Source organism: Gouania willdenowi, chromosome 19, assembly GCF_900634775.1.
Source record: "Gouania willdenowi chromosome 19, fGouWil2.1, whole genome shotgun sequence".
Taxonomy (NCBI): Eukaryota; Metazoa; Chordata; class Actinopteri; order Blenniiformes; family Gobiesocidae; genus Gouania; species Gouania willdenowi.
Window position 1 is genome coordinate 9791362 of NC_041062.1, and position 18170 is coordinate 9809531.

Here is an 18170-nt window from a genome sequence, read left to right on the forward strand (position 1 = left end):
AGTCCAGTGAGGTGTGTAACAGGTGAGCAGAGGACAGGAAACCTCAATAAAGCCCCGTCGTGAGAACATCCAGACAGAGAGACATGTGGTTCTGCTCCTCCTGCTGCTGTTGTTTGGTGGATTAATGATTGAGCGTGGGATTATTGTGTCTGTAGAGCTCGCAATGATCAAAGCAGCAGCTGGAGGAGACACACACACACGCACACGCACACACACACACCAAAGAGAATAAGAAATGACATCTTCTTCAACTACAGGAGCCAGCAGTGCTCCACTAACCTTCTGAAGGTGTGCTGTGGTATCTTAAAGATGTATATCCTTGTTTTAATGATTAATAAAATGGGTTGAAAGTGTCCAAAAACAGTGAAAAAGGTGGTGAAATGGGATCTTAAAAATCATAGAAATTGGTTAAAAGTTGCAGATTAGTCAAAATGACAACCAGGAAAGGTTAAAGATGTCGATGTAAACCTCTTTTGTTTACAGAAAGAGGATAAAAACAGTTATGACCTGAAAAATAATCTATGACCGCGGGGGCGACAGTTCCAACTCTGCAGAGAAGAAGAGCTCAGTGCGCTGACACGCTCTGGTGGCTGAAGTTAGAGTAAATCACAGACTGTTGAAGGACTTCCACCGGAAAGGACTTCTATCCACAAGGTTTTCAACAGTCCATGATTACTCCCTAACTTCAGCCACCAGCGAGTGTCAGCACACTGAGCTCTTCTTCTCTGCTTCATTGTCTACTACCAAACCACTGATTATTTAGAGCAACCAAAAGCAGCACAAGTTGTGATTTTGACTGAAAAAGCTGCTAAATGATCTAAAAATCCAGCTGAATGCTTCAGTCCAATAGAAAACAATGGGATGTTTACAGGCAGTGGGGCCGTGTGACATCATTAATCGCGTGATTTCAAGAAAATGAAGACATTTCAAAGACTTTAGGCCACATTTGTAAAAACAGTGGAGGATCCCTTTAAGGCAGAAAGTGTTTGAAAGTCATATATCAATCATTAGCTCGTTGATTTTCAACTTATTCCTCTAAAGGTGAGACTGTAGCCCATGTATTAAAAGCTCCAGCGGCTCAGGTTTGGACCTTCATGGTTCTCGCTCACCTTCAGAATTCCCACCTGAACCCTGATAACCTTCATCCATCAGTCATTCCTTTGAGAGCTTTCCACCATCACTCTTTCCCATCGGGGGCTTTAAAGAGTCAGCGTCTTCCGAGGTTAGAATCTGTCCCTGCGGAGAGACGCTGTGGCGTCCTCAGATGATACACAGTCTCAGCGTGGCGGACAGATGAGGTCAGAGACAGAGCATTGAGATGGTCGGACGCGTGAAGGGAGGAGATAAACATGGATACGATGAGAGAATGAAGTGAGGATGGAGGCTGAGGAAGAGCTCAGAGAAGGTTGAAGATGATCCTTCAGTCCAGGCCTTGGAAACCTGTGGCTCTCGAGCAGTACGCGGCTCTTTAACTCCAATCCTGCAGCTCCTGAACCAAACACTGAGCCCCTCTGAACATGCACTTTTATCAGGTAGAAGATGGAGGTCATTTGAAAAGAAGTTGTGGTAATAAATGACTGATCTTTTGTTTTCTTCCACCAGCTTCCATTCTGTCCAAAGAAAGTCTCCAAATAAATGCACAAAGCGTTGTGTCTCCCCCTTGTGTCCAGTAGAGTCACTACAACATCTCCTTTGAGGTTTCCTTCTTACTGAGGGAATAAATGTCTTAAAACTTCTCAGTTAACTTTGGGAAATAAGATAAGATGAAAAATATTTTAGGACATCAATGAAGCTACATTTAAAACATACAAAAAATACACAAAACTATTCCACAATAACGTCCGAACAGCGTTTCCTGTGTTTCGTTTCCATAGCAACGATGCAGGAAGGTCGTGCATTGGTCCATAGAAGGCAGAGGTGGAAACGGGACTCGATTGAACACGGTAAATACAACTGAGCAGCTTTCTTGCATTTCCTCTGATATTCAACAATTACACAAGAAACGTCAAAAAACTGAAGAAAGACACAAAAGTGACACAAAACAAACAAACACATAAAAAGACCCCAAAAATACACAAAAACAAAGAAAAAATGACAGATTTAGATTGGTCTGTGGAACTCTTAGGCGGAAATGGTTTGAAACTCTTTCATTGGTCGGTTATCGCCATGGTTACCTAGTGGCCGCCTAGCATTTTCTTTGATACTCTTTGACTACATATGATTATCACAGATAAGAGAGTTTAACAAAGAAGGAAATCACACGTTCACACTGAATGTTTAGATGCTGTGTTCAATAAAAACATGATATTTGTGAGTTTTTATGAGTGAAACGTGCAGAAACTTTGGATCCATTCCCTTCTCTGACGTATCTCGGCCTTTAATGGTGGAGGTGTTATTGGAATGGATGGCGAGTGAGGAATGAAGCAGAGAAGCTTCAGTCTGCAGATGATAATCTGTTCCCGTTATTGAAAAGAGAGCTGATAAGATCGTCTCCTACGGATGTAGCGCTGCTTTAATCACAAAGTGCTTTAAAAATGACTTATTAAAGCACAGCAGCACAAAATGGGTTTCAACTAATTGGAAATAGATTCATTTGGATCAGCTCCAATTCATCTCCACAGTAGTGATAGATTATCAATCAAAGTTCTGATAGATTATCAATCAGAGCTCTGATAGGGGGATATAAACACTCAGTTTTCAGCCTTTACGTTTAGAACAAAGAAAACCATCAAATATCTGCTTTGAAAAAGTGCTGATTAATCAAAGCTTTGCTGACGAATCATGTGTAATATATGTTTTTCTCTAGTTCTCCTGTTCTTCTCTAGTTCTCCTGTTCTTCCCTAGTCCTTCGTTATTTCTCCTGATTGTCTCTAGTTCTCCACAAGCTCTCCATGATCTTCCCTAGTCTTTCTCTAATTCTCCTGTTCTCCTCTAGTCTTTCTTTAGTTATTCCTGTTGTTCTCTAATTCTCACCGTTCTTTTCTAGTTCTCCCTGTTCTTCTCTAGTTCTTCTCTAGTCCCTAGTCCTCCACTAGTTCTCTATGTTGTTCCCAAGTCCTTCTCTAATTCTCCTGATCGTCTCTAGTTCTCCACTAGTTATCCATGATCTTCCCTAGTCTTTCTCTAGTTCTCCCTGTTCTTTTCTAAGTCTCCCTGTTGTTCTCTAATTCTCCCACTTCATCTCTAGTTCTCCCTGTTCTAGTTATTCACTAGTTTTCCATGTTATTTTCTAGTCCTCTTAGTTCTCCCTGTTCTTCTTTAGTTCTCCTTGTTCTTCTACTTCTCCTTGTTCTTGTCTAATTCTCCCAGTTCACTTCTAATTCTCTCTGTTCTTCTCTAGTTCTCCCTGTTCCCTAGTTCTCCCTATTCTTTTCTAGTTCTCCTTGTTGTTCTCTAGTCCTTTCTGTTCTTCATTGCTTCTCTACATTCTTAGTTCTTCTCAAATCTTCTCGTTCAGACTTGCTGTCTTCCTGTTCTCCTCCATTCTTGTGGTTCTATGAAACCTTGGGGCATGTAAATATGTATCCTCTGTGAGTTGACAGTTGTCTGTTTATACGACGCTGCCCTGAGAGTCAGAGTTCCTCACCCTGTTCTTTATGGATCATCACGTTAATAATTCATCAGTGGCTGTAAGTCACCCTGAGTGAGGCTGTGATGAATAATCTAATTCCCATGAGGTCCTTGTCCTCCTTCATGTCTTTAAGTGCCTTAAGTCTCACTTTAACATAAAACACTCAGAGAAAAGTACGTATGTGAATACTGCGACATGTTTCCCATGAAGAAACTTTGAAGAGTGATGTTGATTGGATGATTTCTTTGACATCTATATTTGGTAACCGATGTTGTCAAGAACAATTCAATGTTGGGGTTCCCAGTTCTCCCAGTAAGACCTGCTGTGGGGAAGCTTCCTCAGCTCATAAACAACGGAGCTCATCCTTGTTTGGATCTATTTATAGATCAGCCTCCTCCTCTTAATACATCTGTACTAAAAGACAGAAACAAATCTATATTTATGTCTGTACCAAAACACAGGAACAAATCTATTCTTTATATGTCTAACAAAGTACAGGAATAGATCTACAGTTTAGCCAGATTGGACAGCATGAAGTCATTAATTAAACCAGGGATTCTCGTGCTTTCATTTTGATGGGGTTTCTGTCTAACAGAACGGGAAGTGATTGATTTTCTTCAAAGTAAAATTCTTAATGTAATTTAGTAACATGATCGCTATTAAAGGGTGGGCCTTAATTTTAATTTCATAAAATGTTAAAACCAAATAAATAACGAAATAAAAATTTGAAATATATATAATTTCATAAATTAGGTACTATAGAAAATGTTAACTGCAGTTTGTAAAAAATTATTAGAAATCTATTATTTTAAATGTTTATTAGGGGCAAAACAATATAATTCTAATATATCTATTATTTTTAGACCTCTGACCAATCAGGTTCAAGCAGACATTTTCACACACAGAACAAAACCATGAGATATCTTTTTTTTTTTTTTTTTAAATGCAGTATTTTTTTTATTTCACCTCACAGGAAATTTCAGGACATAAAAAAACACATCTGACATGAATCAGTTGAAGCTTTGAGAGAAAACTGTCATAGAGCAGCTCTTAGAATGACGTGAGAATTTTATTACATAAAAGTAATATGATTCTGATAAAGTGATCCTTGCCTATTTTGGGTTAAAAAAAAGATTGTGCTTTTCCCCATTTACTGTTGTTTTTAGTTATCTTTTTTGTCTATTTCTGAGGTAATTGTGTATTTTGTTATGATTTTGTGACAAGTTAAAATTTTCTATTTTTGTTGTAGTTTTGTACAATTTTCTGTTCTGAACCACAGAAACGCTGGACGCACACATTTATGTTAGATTGTGTTAAGATTCACAACTTTACAGCGTCAGGTGTTCCTCTTAGAGCTGTGGCGCCTCCGTGTGGCCAACACAGACTACAGGTGGGAAACCTGGAAATGTTTAGTGTCTTTAAATAAAGTCCAAAGAGAAAAAATTCAAAGCTCCATTTTCTTCTTCTGTGGTCCTATTATTTGGCTGCTGGTAATAATTAACCATCTCCAGGTGATTCAGTACCCCCTACTGGCCAACACCTGCCCACTTTGGCTGGGTTGGATTTTTAATCCCTCTCCGTTCAGGGCACAGAGTCATTTCCCTCCGTGGGATCGGAGGTCTCACAGGCTGGGGGTCCTCGAGGCGTCCCGTCCTGTCTGATCAATACCTATTGATACCAAAGAGTCGAACCCCATGCAGCTGAGGCAGTTTAGGGACGAGCACGCTAAGCAGAGACAGAGTGTTGAGCACGAAGTGAGTCTGGTCGTATTTAGTGTAGAAGCTGGTCAGGATGTACCTGAGGGAAGAGGAGGAGACATTTTCAAAATAAAAGCATCATATTATACCACTATTATTATCATTATTATTATTAATAAAAATAGAAACGTTTCACACTTTTCTTTAAAGAGAAAAACTACTGTAAATGACTGCACTGTCTTCCAGTGCAGTGGTTCTTTTTTTTGAAAAATTTGAGTCAATTTTTTCTTGTTTTTACTCTTTTTCTGCAAATACACAAAACTTGCCACATTTTAATCCATTTTCATCACTTTTTTGCTCCATTTAATGCATTTTTGCTACATTATCCAAATTTCTGACACTTCTCCATCACATTTCAATTACTTTTCTGCACAATTTTTCCAATTTCAAGACATTTTCAGCACTTATAAACCCTTTTCCATCTAATTTCACATATGTTGACCCATTATTGCCACTTAACCTCTTTTCACCATATTTCATGCTTATTTTCACCAATTTAACCAGATTCACAATTTGTCATGCTCCTTATTTGCCAGTTTAAACTAATTGTTCTAATATTGACAAAGTGGATATTATTCAGATGAATAAATAAATATATGTGGTTATCACAGATTCATAGAACAATGGACCATCATTTTGTTGACTTTATGGATGGGCCCCAAAAATCTCTCCCCTTTATAGATGGCCCTGTCTCCACATGACTGTTCTTCAATGTTCATGTTTGTTTTAAACCACATTCAGCTACAGTGCCCTCTAGTGGTGAAAGTGTGATAGGACAGCAGTGTGTAAACAGAATAAATGTTCTTCTATGCTTGTTGTTGCTCTGACTCACAGGATGATGGGGATGATGGTGAGGAACTTCCTGGAGGAGGTGAACTGCACCCCATAGTCCATCTGCTCCCAGTGGGTGAGGAGCCGGGCTCTGCCCTGGTCAGGGGTCTCAAAGGGAGTCCCTTTGACTGTGTGTAGTAAGAGGTACATGCACTGCAACACACACACACACACACACACAACTATAATAAATAAAAATGAATGAACTGCTACATGAAGGTGACGTCAAACAACAAAGCAGTGAAAACATTCAGTTATTTAAAATAAGTGTTTACACTCCTTCAAATAAGAACAATGCATTTATATCTATCTCTTACCATATTATGTTTCTATAGCTATCTATCTCAATAAAATCTATTCATATCAATCCGTATATCTTTAACACATCTATCCATCCATGTATCACATCTCTAACATGTCTATGTCTACATATCTCTCTCACTCTATCTAAATATATATCTATCTCTACCATGTCTTTCTCAATGTCTCTAACACGCCTCTAATGTATTTTCCGGGCTATTGAACGCACCACTGTATTGACCGCATTCCAATAATTTAGCAACATAGGCCGCTCCCTATTGGCTAATGAGGGTGCCCTTCAAATGACTCAGCCAATCAGAATGGACAGGTAGGAGGGCTGCTATACTCCAGTTACCGAAGGTTTCCGCGTATTCTGATTAGCTTCAACAGACGAGTTTCCATCTCTACATGAAGTCCACTCCTCACTGTCCCACATCTGCACCAGTCCATTTACAGATTTTTATGGTCACTTTTTACTGGATCAGAGTGATACACCGTTGTTGTTCCTTCAACAAACAGTGACAACATTTCTGTGAAGACGTACCTGCACATTTTAGTGAAAAAGCAGAAAAGTTTTTAAAAAAAAAAAAAAAAAAAAAAAAAGATATTTAGCGCGAGCATATCGATAATCGATCGTGCGAAAAAATACTGTGCTTATATCGCCACACTCCTAATCTACGTATAGCTCTACATGTCCCACTCTATCTACATATATCTCACTCTATCTACATATATCTCTATCTATGTGAGTGAAGGTGAATGTTTAAATCACTGACCTGACTCACAGTGTGATGATGATGATGAAGATGCAATAAAAGCGTCCCCGTTACATTTGTATTGTAGTTCAGTCTTCGAATAGAAGTTGTGTTATTTTGAAATTATTTAAATTGCTTTGTTTCTCCAGCCAATCACAGACTGTGTTTATCAGACTTGGAATACTTAATGACCTGTTCTGTATGTTTTAGAAAGGCCTTGATTGTTCTTCTCAGGATTGTCCTTAAAGCACAGACAGCGTAGACATGTACACATAGAGACTGACCATGTTGTGTATGAGGTTGGTGAGGGTCCAGACCGTGGGAACACTGATGAAGGGAACACTGAGCAGAACCAGGTGGAGGAGAACGATACACAGAACGTAGGAGAGCCACATTCCTTTGCTGTTCATCACACGTGTGTTGGGGTTCACCTCACTGTGGGCCACGCCCACATTCATCTTGGACACCTCACAGAGACACGTCCCAGCCACGCCCCCTCATTTGTGGGTCAGAGAGATGAAGCCTGCAGCAGGAAAGGACATCTGATTAAGAACACACACAGTACACATATAAACACACATTCATAAATATACACAAACATACACACACATTCAGAAGTACAAACAAACATAATATACACATTTGTAAACACATTAATAAATACAAAAATAATATACATATTCATAAATACACACCCACACACGATAGTAGATACAAACATACATAATAAACACAAAAAAATTTTCAGAAATACAAACATGTTCATAAACACACACATACTGATAAATAGCAAACATAATATACACACAAACACAATAATACACACGAATAAATACAAACACACACACATAGTTGATAGTTGTGACCTTTGACCCCTTGGGTTTAATAAACAACCTTTGAATGACAGGAGTAAACAACATAGCAGCGCGTGCTCACTGCGCTGGACACGTTAGCACAGCCTGGTGTCGTGGTTCAATTGGTGACCAACGTAACTGATGACCGACATCCTCTCAATTCACTTCTACTTTTCTTCTCAAATAGACAGCAAAACAAAAACTGACACGTCACTTTGTTGTAAACTATCTGGAATATTTGCTTTAAGAATAGACTTACATTTCCCCCAAAAATGTATCGAGATACATGACTAACAGAGGCTAATGCTAAAGCTAAGCTAGTACACAACGGAGATGTATTAACAGTGTTTTTTCGAGTTTCTGTGAATGTAAAGAAGCAAAGTTCACACAAATGTTCGTCACTGGCTGTTTTAAACAGATTCAAACACACTTTTATTTAGTTTAAATCAGCTACCGTTAGAAGGATTTAAACGGTTACCAGATGAACCATAACACCGGTGGTCTCGCATTTACGCCAACAAGAAACGTACATCATAAAGTGCACAAATGAGCAACAAAGAAGGTCAAAGTTGACCAAATGTGAGTGATTTAATGAGTTATTTCACTCACCAGAGAGTAAAAGAGCGCCAGCTTGGACCTAAACGGCCATTGGTCCGTTATTCGTGGTGTTATGGATGAGTTGGTGATATACCTGATGTCTTTCCCGGTAATAATATGTCAGTTAACTGATAACTGACCGTCGGTGGTGTGAGGAGAACCGGGGCAGCTGTTGACCACTGGACACATGAAGCACCCAGGAACTCTGCAAAACGTTATCAACGTTCGTCTCGCTTCACGTGTAAAATTAGATTGGGGGGCGTTACCCTTTAACTGCAACTGTGATTGGTTCACTGACGTCACATGGATGACGCTGACCAATCAGATTTTTGTGCGTTTGTTTTCGGTTTTTTTTCCCCACAAGTTATAAATATGAGATAAAGTCACAACAGCGAGATCAAATCTTGTCATTTTGAAACTCATCAACAATAAAGTAAAACAGAGATGGATAAATATTATATATTTACCATCTGATTATATTTGATTCTCTATCATATTTGATCGTATTTATCAATCCCTGTCTTTATTTTTAAATTCTATCTTTACTTGTTTTATTTTTTATTGAATATTTACCTTTTTATTTTACTTATGTGTACATTCACTTATCTTACTTTATTTTTTCATTGAATATTTATCTATTTCATTTAATTCACTTTTCTATTTAATCTTTTGTTTGTCGTCACTTATTTAACTTTTATTTTATCTGTACTTCTTTTATTTCTCTGTTTATCTTTGCTCAAACTGTTTTTACATGAATTGAGGACACATGAAATCTCTGAATAAATAATAAAAGTCTGTTTTATGGTTACTTTTCTTTTCTTGCATAAGCCAATAAATTAAATAAGTGCTAATATGTCATCATCATAATAAGGCAAAAGAAACAAGATAATCGTCTCCAGGTGAACATTAGCATACAACTGATATCTGACCAGAGGTAGAAAAATTCTTACCTTGCACAATTATTTTATAGATAATAATAATAATAATGAGCAAAAACTTTCAATTTTCATAACTTTAAGTAGTTTTCCCTTCAGTTTAGGTAAATCAGACCTGACTACACTTAAACTATGTATAAAAACCTTTATCAACGAGTCTTTATTTGACTAAATCCTTGCAGTACCTGAAACACATTCACCTGAGACATGAAGCCAGCAGAGAGGAATTAACACAGAGACTGGCACAAAGGGAGGGCCTCATGTTGCTCCTGTGAGAACCTGGAGGCCCTGCAGTGACTGACAGCTCTGATGCTGAGGGCCACAAATCACACATCAACAGTGTCGTGTTTAGGAGCCGACAGTGGTTCAGGCCTCAGGGTCAGGGTCAGACATGTGGGATGTTACAGGATACCAACTCACAGCTTTGTTATGGTGTGAGCTGTGACATCATCTACAGAGAATGTGGACTTTTTTTTTACCACTGTGAGCGCATGATAAATAATAATAAATAAGTGAAAACACAAAACATGTGTGACACTTTAAGTGCAGACTTTGTTTCTACACCAAGATTTGTGCCTTAAAGCAGAAGTTCTCAACCAATTTGAGCCCATTTTTGCTTATTTTTACCCTTTTTCTGCAACTACACCAACCTTGCCACATTTTAACATATTTTCATCACTTTTTCTTTTGATCCTTTTAATAAATCTTTGCTAAATTACTCCCATTTCATCAAATTTCAATGTGTTTTCTGCACATTTTTTCCACTTTCAAGACATTTTCATCACTTATAAACCCTTTCCACCACTTTTCCACCTAATGTCACGTATATTGACAAATTATTGTCACTTTTAACCTCTTTTCACTGTATTTCATGCCTATTTTTGCTAATTTAACCACGCTAACAATTTGTCCTGCCCCTTATTTGTCAATTTGAACTAAAAGTTTCAATATTGACACTTTGAACCCTTTTTTACCACTTTTGCTGTCTGTTTTTGCCCACCCTAATTTGCAACTTTTAACCAATTTCTGTGGTTCTTAAAATCCTATTTCACCAGCTTTTCCACCATTTTTGGTGCCTTTGAACCCCTTTTTATCTTTAAGATGACTATATACTATGGCCCAAATAATAGAAAATGCGGTTATTACAGATTCATAGAACAATGGACCATCAATTTGCTGACTTTAACCACTGGATTACAGGTTTGATTGGAGCAAAGGGAACTAACATCAAAGACACCAAAGTAGATTTACAAGATTTATTGCACACATTAGTGTGTTTCATTGTCCTTTGGTGGATGTATTAACGACCCTGAGAAAGTCTATGATCAGTGGGTTACTGGAGCTGGTCAAAGTGAAACCAGCAGAGGGCGCCATCAACACATCAAAGCGATGGAGGACGAGGATAGGATTAGATGAGAAAAGATAGAAGATAAGATATAAGATATGGTAAATTAGTAGGGATGTAACGATTCACTCAACTCCCGATACGATTCGATTCTCTCACGATTTATTTTACAAAATGGGACTGTAGACAAAGTTACAAAAATACTGTATTATTTTCCTTTTATATTTCATTGTCAAAAGAATCCCTTGATAAACTATTCAAAACAATGCAATTTAACTAAAAATAAATCTTGAATGAAATAAATAAAGGAATAATACAAATGAAAATGAAGCCTATTAATTTAAATTCTGGTTCTATAATAAACAATGCAAAACTGCATAATAGTTCTTTTTCTTTTTAAAAGTGCAACTGAAAACGTATTTTGTGCCTTAACAATTGGACTTTAAAAAAAAAAAACCGTGATTACACTGATTTACGTCATATTTGTTTGGACCAGCAGAGGGCGCTGGTAACACAGTGGTCGGTTGGCATGCAGAAATTCTTGCAGTGAAGAAGAGAAGCTATGCTCGCAGACAGAGCTAATAGAAAAACGTGACTTTTACAGATATTCAAGTAATATTACAGATATTATTTCGGTGCTAAAGGGGTAATGAATCATTTATTAACATATTTAAGAGTAGAAATAGCGAAACTTGTGGATAGTGCCCTCTGCTGGTTAAAAAAAGTACTGCGATTCAATTTTCAGAAAATCGGTATCAACCGTGATACCTATGAATCGATTTTTAACTGCCTTACGATTAATCGTTACATCCCTATAAATTAGTATAGGTTTAGAATAAATATAGGAATGAAAATGCCGAAGTGAAGAAGAAAAAAATGAGAAATAAGAGAAAGAACCAAACAGAAGAGGAATCAGTGAAGGATTTTAAATATGGAAAATGTTTGTTCATTGTCATATATTTACCATCTGATTTGATCTGGATCCCTATCACATTTTAACCTATTTATCAATCCCTGCATTTATTCTTATTGTGTCTTCACTTATTTCATTTTTAGGCCAGGCTACCAGACTCAAAATGCCACCCACTTTGTTGTTACTGTTATTGTTTTGTACACTAGTTAAAAATGCTACTCGTCTGTTATTCGTGAACGGATTGGACTGAAATTTGGTAGATATAATGTATGAATGAGCCCGATTTTCAATTTGCACCACCCAACCCCAAAAAAATAAAAAATAAAGTTGATTTCCTGCTTATTTGCGAGTCAAATATTACGACAATTGGTGGTACCAAATCATTGGCACATACCAATATATAAATAGGGACCATTACCCCGTACGTGTCACGGGGGACCCCGGGGGCCACATTTTTCAAACGACTACTCCTTTGTTAGTTCTCGTTAGATCGGAATGCAGTTTGGTATGAACACTCTATGAATGAGTATGATGAAACGCTGGGAACCCTTTTTTTGAAATGGTGCCCAGGGGCCTAAACCCCCAATTTCCGGTAATTTCCAAATTTATGGGAACATAGTCGTGTGATATATTGTTTCAAAGGTAATTCAACGTAGCTTTGATTAAGGGCCCGGCCCACCCCTTTTTTTTTTGGGCAATTTCTATTAAAGTCATTTTCTCATTTATTTGTGAGTCAAATATTGCGACAGTTGGTGGTACCAAATCATTGAGACATACCAATATATGAATGGGGTCCATTACTCCGTATGTGCCACGGGGGTCCCCGGGGGCCGCATTTTTCAAATGACTACTCCGTTACTGCTCGTTTTACTCTTATTGTATCTTTATTTCTTTTATTTCTTAGTTTATCTTTTTTATTTCACATTTACTTGTGTTATATTAACTTATTTTAATTCTTTATTGTTACTTATCTTTAGTTATGTTATCTTATTCTTATCTAATATTAAATATCTTGGTTTCCATGGGATCAGTGTGTAAACCCTGCTGCTCATCAGCTCCTCTACAGGCTGAGGATGAGCCATCAGAGCTGGAGGGGTTTGGAGGGGTTCCTCGCAGTGAGAGGGCCGGACTTGTGACCCCGGCCGGTTTGGATGAGAGCCGCGCTGGAAAAGGCTGAGGAGGGGAGTCCATTATTGGCCTCGGAGGAAGCTGAGGATTAGAAAACCAAAGAATTTCAATAAAAGAAGTGTCTGTTTGGGGCTCGGGGAGGGGCCGGGCTCCCCCCTCATTGTCCGGGCTGTGATGGAGAGCCAGAGGAGGGGGTGGGGGTGGGGGGGGCACATTGTGTGGAGGAGCTGCTTATTGAGGGGGGGGAGGCTGTTGACTCTTCATCTCCTGTTTACGAGGATCCCTCCTCACCTCCAACCTGTGGGCCTTAAGTGGCCTTTAATTAGGCCTGAGTGCATGAAGCCCCGCCCACTGTGGAGTGCTGGCTCTTCCAATCACAGAGCTTCACTCAGGCAAACACGTCTGATGGCCTTTGTCCCCGAATTAAAGGAACCGACAAAAGGGCAGCGATATTACCTTTAACATTGAATCACCTCCAGGACTCAGAGACTCACAACAGTGACTCATTTTGAAAAAATCAAGTCAGGACTCACAACAGTGACTCGTTAAATAATAAAAAGGTTGAGTCAGGACTCACATAGACTCACAACAGTGACTCATTTAAAAAGAGTTGAGTCAGGACTCATGGAGCCTCTGAGTACACAAAAGCCGTAAAGTCAGCAAAACTCATCATAAAATACAGAGGAGTTAAATGATTCAGATGAATCAATTCACTGATAGAATCCCAGAAACACTCAGGACTCAAAGGACCAAGTTATAGACCCGGGTAGTGGAATCAATCAGGATTTACTGGACCAGGATGTACTTCTGGGAATGCAGTCAGGACTCAAACAATCTGGATTAAGGAGTTTAGGTAAAGAAAAGCCAAAACAACTCATGAATCAAACAAATCGAGTTCAGGACTCCTCAAACTACAAGGAACTGTTGACCTCCAGGACTCAAAGTGACACACAGCAGTGACTCATTTAAAAAGAGTCGAGTCAGGACACATGGAATCTCAGAGTACACAAAAGTTGTAAAGTCATCATAAACACAAAGGAGTTAAAGGATTCAGATCATTAATCAACTCACTGACAGAATCCCAGAAACACTCAGGACTCAAAGCATCCAGTTATCAAACCCGGGTACTGGAATCAATCAGGACTCACAGGTTGTACTTCCAGGAACACAGTCAGGATTCAAATAATCTGGACTCAGGACACAAACAAATCGGGTCAAGGACTACAAGGAACTGGGTTAAGGATTAAAATGACTCAAATGAAATGGATCACTTTATTATGGAAGTGGATTAGGGCCAATTTTGATGGGTAAAATAATTTTGGGCAAATCAAGATTAAAGTCATAATGTCGAGAATACAGTTTAAATTATACTTTTTTTGTCTCAACATTTGACTTTTTTTTCTTGAAATTTTGACTTTTTTCTCGACATTTTGACGTTTTTCTTGATTTGCTGAAAATTACTTCTCCATCAAAATTGTCCCCTTAGTTGGAATCATTAGAGTCACGTCTCATCTTTTCAAATGGACACTTTTTTACTTTTAGTGTTTCTGACCACTATTATAACCAGGACAGTGACATCTGTTAGCGTAGCCGCTAGCTGTAGCTACAGGTTGGGACTGTGGCTGCTGCGGTTGGGAAACTGTAGGAGCAGCTTAAAGAAAAAGAGTAATTTGTGGATGTATCATTGTGTGAGGAGCTTACTGGGCTCTGAAAAGAAGAGGATACAAACACCAGAGCCCGTTGGGATAAAGTGGAAGAAGGGAGGATGAAAAGGAGCGGGGCGGGATTGGGCGTGTTCAGAAAGCTCAGTGTGTGTAGATACCCTCCTAATCCTGGTTTTATTGGCTGCCTGTGTCGGATTGAGAGGGGAGGGGGGCGAACACATGTCCCCCTTTGTGGTAATACGCTGATTAGGGCCTGAGAAAAGAGCCGGACCTGGTTACGGCCTCTCTCAGGTCGCCGTAGAAACCGTCTCTGCAGGGGTCCTCTTTCCTCAGAGCAGCGACTGCAGAGCGTGGGGGGGGGGGCGGGGGGGGCACCACACTTTGGAAAACACAAGCAGCAGTATTAAGAAGCTGTTACTATGTTGTGAAATTAAACTAACAGTAAATTATTATGTACATGTAAACATCAGAAAGTATTGTGGTCAAACGCTATGGAGCACACGGGAAAAAGTGGTAAAAATGTTAGCTAATGTAGCTGATGTGTATCTGAGGTAGTACCCGTGCCTCCTGTAGGGGGCACTGGTAAGGCTAAATATTATACATTTATTAACTTACTTATGTACAAAACAAAACATGATTTATAAAGATAAACTGCGAGCACTTTGAACACAAACATTTTGGAGACGTGGAAAAATAGCGACGCTGGTGGTGAATCAAAGCACCCAAACATGTGGGACTGGTCGCAACGTGCTAAGCTAACTAAACATAGCTAACCTAAACATGTGGGACTGGTCGCAACGTGCTAAGCTAACCAAACATAGCTAACCTAAACATGTGGGAATGGTCGCAACGTGCTAAGCTAACCAAACATAGCTAACCTAAACACGTGGGACTGGTCGCAACGTGCTAAGCTAACCAAACATAGCTAACCTAAACATGTGGGACTGGTCGCAACGTGCTAAGCTAACCAAACATAGCTAACCTAAACATGTGGGACTGGTCCCAACGTGCTAAGCTAACCAAACATAGCTAACCTAAACATGTGGGACTGGTCCCAACGTGCTAAGCTAACCAAACATAGCTAACCTTAACATGTGGGATTGGTCGCAACATGCTAAGCTAACCAAACATAGCTAACCAAAAATATGGGACTGGTGGCTATGTGCTAAGCTAACCTAAACATGTAGGACTGGTGGCTATGTGCTAAGCTTACCTAAACATGTGGAACTGGTTGCTACATGCTAAGCTAACCTGTAATAAGTGGAACATAAATATTCATCTTTAGTTTCCTTCTCCCTCATCTTGAAGATACAAAACATGTTTGTTAGGAATATGAAACGGATGCTGCACAGTATGTCAGGGAAAGCCCTAAATGATGTGGAGGAGAACCAACAGTTTAAAATGATGCCGTATTGATGGGTTGGTCCATCTTTTAACTCTTTATGTCAGTGTAGAAGCTGAACGATGGCGTCTATGTGAGGGTTGGAGGTCGAGGGCTCCTCCATCACTGCCTGTTTTACCTCCTCCTTTGTTGTAAAGGACTAAAACACAGGAGGAGGGAGAACCGTGACCTCCAGACTTTGGTCAGTGGGATTTCACCCCATGGAGAGCCGTGACCTCACTCTGGATCCATCCATCTATCCTTATGAGGCTCCATCAGCAGGTCCTCCTCCTCTTCCTCCTCTTCCTCCTCCTCGCCCTGCAGCCCGTCACAATGACAGGATGTAAAACATGTCGCCTTCGGGCCGCTGTGGCTCCTCCCCCTGCATGCCTCATAGTTTACGGCTTTATTGTGTTTCCATTCATTACAGGAGACACAGAACCTGCTCCATCCTGGTCTAGAACTGTGTGTGTGGGCGTGAACCGGGGTGTACTGGGACAAACACTCAGTCCTGGCCTTTTCTATCCATACCAGCCCACTACATTATCACTTCATTATCAGAGACACCAAGTAGAAGCCATTATTAAGTCAGTGATGCTCAACGTGTGGCTCTTTACCTCTTCAATTTAATTATTATTCCCCTACAGAACCTTAAAAGGGGGGACACTTTTTAACCCCTTTTTACCTACTTCCTTTGTCCCATTTTTGCCCCTTTTCAAAACATTTTTTTCAGACTTAAGCTACCTTTTGCCAATAAATACCATTTTTTCCCCCTATTTTTTGTTCTTTTTGACACTTTTATCCAATTTCTGTCCTTTCTTTAGTTTTTTTGGCCACTTTTCATCCAAACAAGCTAAATTTTGCCCAAATAGAGATTTTGCCCAAATCACTATTGTTTCCCACATTTTGCCCATTTAAGCTACCCTTTGCCATTACATATCACATGGTTCCTTTAAATTTGGCCATTTTTTTTGGCCACTCTTGACTGCTTTTGGCCCATTTAAATCACTTTTCACTCTTTTCTTGCCACGTTTTAGCAACTTTTGGACCATTTTTGGCCACCTGTTACCATGTCTGCCTTCAATTGCTTGTCAAAAAAAAAAAAAAAAAAAAAATGTAGTGAACCTGCCCACTTTTGGTCGACGGCCCATCGGGACAATGCCCAGTATGTCAGACGGCCAGTCCACTACTGAGTGTAAGCATCAAACTGCATCCACATCACGTAGTTTGGCCTCCTGTTTCACCTCCTTTATAAACATCCTCCACTACACAAGTTGAGACGACTTAAATTGAAGTTTTAAAGAAGACGTTTGGTCAGTTCGTCTAGATTTAACGCAGTCTGGAAGGATGAATATTCATAAAAACAGATCAATTAATATTCCTTTGAAAGCTGAACACAAACAGACGAGCCGATCAGTGACATAGCACACTAAACTTAAATGTGGTCCTCAGTCCGTAACTTTACTCTGACAAAGACGTTAAATTATCATTTTTCACGTGATTTTTATTATTATAACTTTGTCACTTTATCGCTTGTAGGTTTTTGTTAAATGTTGAGAAAAGTAGGGGTTAACTGAATACAAAAGGACTGTTAGTGTAAATGAAAGGGAATCCGTTGTTGTTTCCAGTGTTAATGCTCAGATTGGCCATTATCAGAATTTCTTCCTCTATCCCTCTTTCTTTACTTCATCTGCTGTTCTTCATGTTTTCCCCACAGCATTGACTTCCTAACAAACAACCGTCCACATGGTGTCTCACCGGCTTGGATTCACATTCAAGCAAACCAATCAAAACGAGTCTTTTAACGTGTGAAAAATCACCAAATTACTGCTGCTCAACAGATTCCCTTAAAAATAAAGGTGTCTTTTTTCAGATACGATCAGAGATTTTTGTCTCTGCTGTGATGAAACTTCTTAAAGTTGATTTAAGAAGTTAAAGAACGACTCTTCTTCTCCTCCTCCTCCTCCTCCTCGTCTTCCTCACTCTCTCCCTTCCTTTCTTTTCCACGTTACCAGGGGGTGGTGCGTGATTGACAGATGGGAACAAATAATAATTTTTTTTTTCGTAACCTAAGGCCATCTCCTGTGATTGGCTACCAGCTGACAGCTCCAAACTCACCCCCCCCCCCCCCCCCCCCCC

The 18170-nt window shown here is 39.4% G+C and overlaps 1 protein-coding gene across 2 annotated transcripts; it reads right to left on the bottom strand.

The window, feature by feature from the left end:
• Window positions 1-4569: 4569 nt before the first annotated feature.
• On the bottom strand, window positions 4570-8920 carry LOC114481519 (ORM1-like protein 3). 2 transcript variants are annotated; one of them, XM_028476424.1, is made up of 4 exons: window positions 8678-8920; window positions 7499-7756; window positions 6161-6312; window positions 4570-5368 (listed from the first exon to the last, which is right to left on the bottom strand). In XM_028476424.1, exons 2-4 carry the CDS (start codon window positions 7670-7672, stop codon window positions 5233-5235), a joined length of 462 nt encoding a protein of 153 aa, XP_028332225.1. In that variant the 5' UTR covers window positions 7673-7756; window positions 8678-8920; the 3' UTR covers window positions 4570-5232. The 2 variants fall into 2 exon arrangements, with proteins under 2 accessions (XP_028332225.1, XP_028332224.1); XM_028476423.1 differs by having other exon boundaries at window positions 4573-5368; window positions 7499-7737.
• Between the last annotated feature and the right edge of the window lie 9250 nt (window positions 8921-18170).